Source organism: Citrus sinensis, chromosome 4 (genome assembly GCF_022201045.2).
Source record: "Citrus sinensis cultivar Valencia sweet orange chromosome 4, DVS_A1.0, whole genome shotgun sequence".
NCBI classification, from domain to species: Eukaryota; Viridiplantae; Streptophyta; class Magnoliopsida; order Sapindales; family Rutaceae; genus Citrus; species Citrus sinensis.
The window spans coordinates 4,911,042-4,919,627 of NC_068559.1; the positions used below are offsets into that span (position 1 = coordinate 4,911,042).

The window sequence follows — 8,586 nt, forward strand, 5'->3', positions numbered from 1 at the left end:
ATATGGCAAATGAAGTGTATGTGATTATCCTAAACATACACAACACTTCCTCTAATCCCTAGCACAAGATATGATTATATTGCTAGTTTCAAGCATAAAGCAGCAAATTGTTCAACCATTAACCATCTTCACAATTCACTTAAGAAAGTCCATTTCACAATGCATTCTTCGAACAAATATTAAACAAGTTTTGGAGAAACTCACATTGTTTTCAAGAATTCACAAATCGCGAACAATATCCTGGATGTACTTCATCACATAGTAACCACATTCAAAGGTTCCAGCTTGTTTCGGACACTAAAAAATAAATAAATAACCTTAGTTTCAAATATACTGATGAAGTAACAATGGAAATCATAACTTTGTTTCATTCATACCTTCACAGAGACCCACTGCACAGCCTTCTTTTTATTACTCTTCACTTGATGCATTGTTATCCCACTATAAATAATAAATAACAGATGCAACAAATTAATCTACAACATAAAAAATTAATAAAGAATTAAGTAAACTAATTAAACTTACTCATTCACCATTTGCTTCAACTCATCATCAGGATTATCACCTAATGGATCAAGATAATAAATTTTTCGCCTCACCATATCAATTGCTACTAGCACCCAGTGGCCACTAAACAAACAAGTAAAAAAAAAAAACAGATTACAAGATAAATTTAAATAATTTATGTTAAAAAATAAAATAGACCAAAAATAAATAAACTATACCCTGGGTTATATGGGAAGACAATTATTTGAGCTATTTGAATCTTGTCCAAAAGGTCTGCAATATAGGAACACCTATTTGGGTAGCTTGCTTGACTTGGGTGTAACTTAGCTATGCATCCAAATTGAATTGGAATAACACCACTGCCATTATCCATCTCTTCATACAAGTGTCTATTAAAAAAAGAAACTTTCATGGCATGAATATAAAAAATAAATAAATGACAGTTTGCAAAATCAGAAAACATAGTAAAAACATAAATCAAGTTTTTTATTTCTTACTTGATCCATATTTCCAAAACATAATTTGAGAGCTCTGTAAACTCAATGACTTCATTGCAAATCTACTCGTTCAATCTGCTCTCCCAGTAGACACCAAAAGTCTTCAAATCATGGGCAATCATAATCGTCCGTGGCAGGGAGCTCTCAATCATCAAAGAAAAGATGTTCATTTGTGAACTTTTGTTCTCTTTTCTTGCTTTCACAGCTCCACGGGTATTCTTTCTCAGAACCAGTTTCCTTGCTGTCACTGGTTTTACAACAACGGGTTCCTTTGTTGTTCGTTTATGTTCATACAGATATACCAAGGCATTTGTAAGAGACCTTCGACCATCCACTTTTCTCTTTGAAGGAGTTAATCTTGGAGATCTTCTTGGGGTGATTTTTGAAGTGGCTTCACAAACTACTGGGAGTGGATTCTGTGCAGGGGATGGCAGGGGAGGTGTGTTGATGTTTTTGTCAGGTTTTGGACAAACAGTGGGGTCATTGGTCACTGACTTTGGACTAACTTTGGTCACCGACTTGGGGGTAGCTTTGGGGTTGTTGTTGGTCACTAATTTTGGGGTAGCTTTGGGGTTGTTGGTCACTGACTTTGGAGTTGCTTTGGGGTTGTTAGTCACTGACTTTGGAGTAACTTTGCTGGGTGATCGACGATCTATCTCCATCTTAACACTGCAACCACCTTTAGAGTTATGAAAGTTGGAACTGCCAACTTCAGTGTTGTTGCAGGCGTTGATCCTTGCATTCATTTGATCTAATTGAGCTTGCATAAACTGAAAACTCTCCTGATACATTCTCCGTTCTCGCGCCAACTCCGTGGGGTCAGGGACATTGAAATATATGGATGGGGTGATGAATTAACCCAATCTTTGCACCCGACTTCCATTAGGCTTCTTTTGAAGTGCTTCACCTAGGATATCATTCGGTCCTTGGAATTGGAATGTTCCCTGCTCAACTTGACTTCTTAGCTCACTCTACAAAATAAATACAAAAATAATTTGATCAAAATTAGGAATAAAAAAACAAATAAGTTAAATAATGACAGTGGTGATGGAAACTTACAATTCTCTCAGCCACTTGCTGCACTTCAGGTGTATAAGTTCCATCTTTTCTCTTATGAGCCAATAACCAGGCTTCACTACGGTCAATCTCACGCTCAGTAACTCCAAGGTCCAATTGCTGTAATAATTCAACAAAAATTGAATTGAAAACTGGTATGAATCATCCTATTATTTGTATTGAAAATGTCATAAGTTTGTATAGAGTGGTTATTATACTTACTCTTTTATGCAATAACCTAGCATATCCTGTGCTGCCCAAGTGATGATTGTACATATTCTTTGCTCTTTTTTCCTTTGCTGACTTACTTTTTTCCTGCACAAAGCGGATATTGATTAAAATGGTTCCATGAACTCAATAATATTATCTAACTAACATAATTTTAAACATACCTGAAAGGCTTCAGATAAAACCTTATCAACAAAGCTCTTCCAGTCCTCTTTTCTAATGCCTTCATACTCAAGAGGAGGCTTTTTCAGTGAACTCAAGTTGCTTGCATTGGGCAGAATATATTCATTGGCCAACTTACATCTAAAGCCTCTTAATGCAATTCCCATCCACTTGAACACTTGGGTTTTCGCCTTAAGACTCAACTTAAACTTTCACATAAAACACTTGCTTTGCATGACGAGCTAGAATGAAACAGTCAGATTTGTAGCCTATTCGATCTAAATTGACTACAGTGAATCCTAACTCATCAACATTAACCCCTCTATCATCTACCCAATCGCACTTGAAAAGTACGTTCTTAACCCCTAGATAATCAAGCTGCCAAATTTCACTGACAACCCCATAAAAAGGCATATCCCCAGAATAAGGATTTTTGTCTTTCGAACTTGAAATCTGCAAAGTGTTAGCAACTACATAAACGCCACTGTTTTGTGTTATGCGGTTGCTGTCCCGATCTCTTGTAGCAAAATTAAAACCATTAATATAGTAGCCATCATATGTAACCATGCTTGAGCGGGGTTTGTTTGCCAGCCACCATACTTTTTCGTCAACCACTACATTATTTGCTTTATCAGTTGTTACCTATTGTTCAATTAATAAAATCACAATAATTAGTTGAAAGAGAAAAGTTTGTGTGCTTTTACTTAGATACTTTTATTAGATCTAATGAAGTTAATCTAACCTTTTGTTTCAGCCAATCAGCAAACGTACGGGAGTGCTCGATTGGCAACCATAAAGGCTTTTTTAATTGACGAGGGTGTGTTGATTGCAATAAGGCCAAATGCTCCCTAAAATTATACCAACGGAATTATTAAAATTGAAAAAAAATTAACAAAAAAGAGGTTCAAATTTTCAGTCACATACTCTATGTATGGTTGAATCTCGGGGGTGTTCACCAGAACACATCGGTGCGCTTGCGCCAATGTAGGGCCATCAACCACCTTAATATTTGCACCTCCGAGTGGCCTTTCGACTGTAAAATCAATTAGACAACCAGTAGGTAGTCCGATTGAATTACAATTTGAAAGGTATTCAGCACAAAATTCAAGTGCTTCCTCAGCAATATAGCACTCTGCAATGCAACCTTCAGGACGGTATCGGTTGCGTACATAGCCCTTTATAGGTTTCATTTCTCTCTCAAATGGATACATCCATCGAAGGTAAACCAGGCCACATAATCTAACTTCTTCAACTAGATGGACTGTTAAATGGACCATTATATCGAAGAAGGCAGGTAGGAAAGATTGTTCTAAATTGTATAAGGTGATTCTAAGTTCTTTTTGCAATTGGTCTAGAGAATTGAGCTCTACTACCTTAGAACACAAAGAATTAAAGAAGAGGCACAACCCGATTATGACAGATCTGACATTTTGAGGTAAACAATTTCGAATTGCTAATGGTAGTAGTTGTTGCATCAAGGTATGACAATTATGAGACTTAAGCTCGTGAAGACGACAATCATCCATTGAAACAATATTTCTAAAATTAGAACAATAGCTTTAACACTTTGCAAGGTTTCACAGAATATTTTTTTTTCCTTCTTACTTAAAGTGTACGGGACAGGGGGCAGGACTTTGTCTTGTTCATCAGGAGCTAATACAATCAATGCTTTGTTAATTTTTTCTCTAAGGTCTGGATGTGTAAGATCTTTTCTAGCATTAATTCCATCTTTTGTTTTCCCCGGTTGTTGGAGTAATGTGCTATAGATGCTCTCGCATACATTTTTCTCAATATGCATCACATCTAGTTGATGGCGAACTAACAAATGTTCCCAATATTCTAAGTCAAAGAAGATTGATCTCTTTTTGTACAGCAACTGAGCTACATCCCCTTTACCCTCACCTTCACCTTCAATCTCATTATCTCCCTCACACTCACCCTCAACCTCACCCTCACCCTCACTCTCACCCTCACCTTCAACATCACCCTCACCCTTACCTTTACCTTTACCTTTACTGTTACCCTCACCTTTACCCTTATTGTGACCCTCAACCTCACCCCGTTTACGCTTTTTTTGGACCTTTTTCCCAAACTTGGTGTCAATGTCAGCCACCAAGTTTAAGATACTTGTACCATACAAAGGCTTAGGAGAATTTTCAATAAACAGCCTATGACCCATATATGACATTTTTCGACTATGCGGTAGCCAACATGCACATGTGTTTATCCCACAAACTGGACAACCATAATACCCCTTAACAATACACCCAGACAAGTTTCCATAAGCTGGAAAATCACTAATTGTCCACATCAACACATCTCGTAAATTAAAAGTTTGTTTCCTATAACCATCAAACACATCAACGCCTACATCCCATAGGGTTTTTAAGTCCTCAATCAATGGTGCTAGGTATACATCTATGTCATTTCCAGGTTGTTTAGGACCAGATATCAGTAGAGACAACATCATAAATTTTCTTTTCATACACAGCCACGGAGGAAGGTTATATGTTATCAATGTAACAGGCGAACAACTATAAGTAGTGCTAAGTGTGCTATGTGGGTTAATCCCATCAGATGATAAAGCGAACCGAAAATTTCTCGGCTCTTGGGCAAAATCAGGCCATTTCTTGTCAATTAACTGCCAAGCTGGTGAATCTGCTGGGTGGCGAAGCTTGCCATCTCTAATTCTTTTATTTTCATGCCATGTTAAGTTCTCAGCAGTTTGTGGTGATTGAAACATTCTTTTCAACCTAGGAATTATAGGAAAATACCATAACACCTTTTTAGGGACCCCCTTTCTAATTTTTTTTATCCATCTTTTCTTATTTGCCACCTAGATGCTCCACACCTTGGGCATTCACTAAGATTCTCGAACTCATTCCTATAAAGAATGCAATCATTTCGACATGCATGTATTTTCTCATAATCTAAGCCTAATAGCTTCATTATTTTTCTGGCCTCATACATGGACTTAGGCAAACTATTATCATTTGGCAATATCTCATTAAGCACTTCCAATAAAACTGAAAACCCACTATCAGACCAACCATAAAGTCCTTTTATATTGTACAGTTTCATTAGACTCGATAACTTTGAATGCTTTGAACCCGGATATAGGGGCTTTTCAGCATCTTTAAGCACATTCTTAAAAGAACTAGGATTTTTATCACAATGCTCAAAAGCATCATGAACCATGTCATCTACATAACTATAATCCGGACATCTAAAATGTTGATTTTGTGGCCGGTCTTGGCATTTTACAGAGGTAGGTTTCTGGTCCACCTCACCATGCCAATTCCAAACTAAATAATTTTCTAGAAAACCTTTTTTAAATAGATGTAGCCTCACTTGTTGAGGACTCAAAAACTCCATATTACAACAAGTAGTACAAGGACATCTAATTGACATTCTATTTTCAGAATTAAGAATGGCAAACTCCAAGAAATCATCAACCCCATCACTATACTAATCAGGCAATCTATCACAGAATATCCAAGTTTTGTCCATAACTTGTATTGTTACCTGTTCATTTGTTAGATGTTGTTAGTTTAATAAGTTTACTTAAATTGCACAAATAACTCCAAACTTTAGGTTTAAATTAAAAAATACAAATTGCAAAATAAATCTAAATTCTATTTGTTTAGAGTCACTTAAATATATGTACGCATTCAGCAACCCAACAGAGCATATATGTAAGCATTCAGCAACCCAACAGAGCATATATCTAAGTATTCAGCAACCCAACAAAGCATACATGTACACATTCAACAAGCCAACAGAGCATACATGTACACATTCACCAAGCCAGCAAATCTAACTTACACGTACACATTCAGCAAGCCAACAAAACATGCCACATCCACATTTTTCAAAATTTCTTTTTCATATTAGAACAAACAAAAGTATATATTAGAATAAAAAATTTTATTCCAGAACAGTCTATGCAACAAAAACGAAAGTAAAACTATGCATGTCAATATTTAAATCATCCCAGTACAAGTAAAACTCATAACACAACGATAATATAAATTGAAAGTAAGTGAGTGATTTAAAAGAATTACCAAATGAAGACAGCTGTTACACCGTAAACTTTTGTGATTCTTCAAAAGCGACAGATTGTTAATTACTATGTCAGATAGCTGTACAAGGGAAATCACATAAAAAAAGATTAAGGACAATACTTGTTGTTGTTGAAGGGTTTGCATGTGAGATATTGCATTTATACTAAGTCTAGCAAGTGCATTATAGGGAAAGGATTGATGAATTGACCCTTTGTTAATATGTATCTTTATCAAGCGCTAATTAAATGGAACAAGTTAGGCCCAAAATTAAAAGCATCATCCAAAATTTAAAATGCAATTTCGAGAAATGGGGAAAATGAGAAAAACCCAAATCTACATTGACATTGTATCCATCAATTCCAGTTAAAGTGTACATGAAATTCAAAGTCCAGTGACAAGGCAACTAAAGAAAGAGACGAAAGAAAACTGGTTTGAATCAGGCACTTAGAAAACTACTCTTAGTTAAAGACTCTAGTACAATAATTCAACTTCAGTTACCTTTACCTCTCTGTTAGGTTTTCCCAGGTCCCAAATTATAAACAATCAAGATTACAAAAAAAAAACTAAGAATTTTAAAACTCATTCTACAGTTAAACCGCAACAAAACAACATGCATGAGGAAAATAGGCATTGTAAATTGGAAACATAATAATTAAAAATAAATAAAAATGAATAAATGGCACCTTTAGAAACGAATTTATCGCAGTGAAGAGAGAGAGACAGAGAGAACCGAATCGTGATAGAAATGAATTCCTCTGCTTCGAGCTTGGTTGGGATCGACGTGAAGTTTGATTACAGTGAGGGATATGATTTTAGGGTTTGGTTTACTTAGCTTTGACAGAGAAGGAGAACCGAGTGGTGAAAGACTGATGAGTGAATGACTTAGAAAAAAATTAGCTTCGATTTTGGTCTTAGGCTTGTATAAAACGATGCGTTTTACTTATCTTTATTTTTCCTAAGTGAAACGATACCGTTTTTAACTGAAAATATATTATTTACTAATAAATTTTCAGCCAAAACCCGCTAAAATTTTCAGTGAGCCGCGCTCAATACATTTCAAGTGCTTCATATTAAAATTATAATATTTTACTAATTCAGTTGCATAACTAACAAAAAGTCAAAACGGTTTCACTTTTAAACTTAAATGCTTTGGCTTTGGAAAGTCCTGGGTTCGAAAATCAGTTTGGAACGAAATTTATATTTTCTTTTCTTTTACTGATACCTTAGTGTCACTAAGAAAAAGACTAATTGTCCTTTTCTTAAACTTAAATGTTCTGATGTTTGAGGTCCCAGGTTCGAATTCCATCTGTTACATTATTAGAATTATTTTATTTTTATTACTAATATTTTAGTGTCAGCGATTTCTGATGTCACAATTACAGACACCATAGTATCATTAATTTGTGATACATATGTTTTAAACACGGAAAATGGCCCATATGTATACAAATACTGATACTTTGTAATAAAGTGTCACAAACCAAGTGTCAGTAAAGACCATTTTTCTAGTAGTGTTGGAACAATAGAGAATAATGAAAGCTAAGCAACTAGTAGAAATTCATAAACAAGAAGCACAAGTTCAACACAATGTTAAATCCAGCACCACATTTTTCTTAGCCTAATTCAACATGGTGGGAAGAATAGTGGCTGTTCATATAATCATCTTGTATTCATGTCGTATTACAATCGTACTGTGTTAAACTTAAAAAATACGAATACGATATGTTTAATAATCGTGTCAAAAAATTTAAACATATACACAGTCCACTTAATAAACATGTGATACGATACATTTGACAGAATACCATTTGACATGATTACACAATCTATGACACGGTTATGTTAACATAATTAAGACACAATTATAAGATAGGGGTGTGATTACACGAATAACAACCCAATTACCAATAGTAATACTATACTCAACTTTTAAAAATAAAATATGCATGATTAAAAAATAATAAAGAACATACAAACTTAAACAAATCCAAGATATTAAAATTTAATATGAATTTAAATAATTACAAAACAAAAATTAATAACTAATAACTCTCCAAAATATAAAACTTGAT

General features: G+C 34.9%; 1 protein-coding gene across 1 annotated transcript; it reads right to left on the bottom strand.

The window, feature by feature from the left end:
- Positions 1–2,654: 2,654 nt before the first annotated feature.
- Positions 2,655–5,648, bottom strand: LOC127901819 (uncharacterized). Its single transcript, XM_052439819.1, has 5 exons — positions 5,302–5,648; positions 4,056–5,203; positions 3,375–3,711; positions 3,193–3,298; positions 2,655–3,092 (listed from the first exon to the last, which is right to left on the bottom strand). Exons 1-5 carry the CDS (start codon positions 5,646–5,648, stop codon positions 2,655–2,657), a joined length of 2,376 nt encoding a protein of 791 aa, XP_052295779.1.
- Between the last annotated feature and the right edge of the window lie 2,938 nt (positions 5,649–8,586).

Excerpts from the sequence above, each read along its gene's own strand:
- LOC127901819 (XM_052439819.1), bottom strand. The coding sequence starts at position 5,648 with ATGGTTCATGATGCTTTTGAGCATTGTGATAAAAATCCTAGTTCTTTT. Across the intron at positions 3,712-4,055 it reads CCCTGTCCCGTACACTTTAA|TCCATCTAGTTGAAGAAGTT; the intron begins GTAAGAAGGAAA and ends TCCATTTAACAG. Across the intron at positions 3,093-3,192 it reads CTGATTGGCTGAAACAAAAG|GTAACAACTGATAAAGCAAA; the intron begins GTTAGATTAACT and ends ATTGAACAATAG.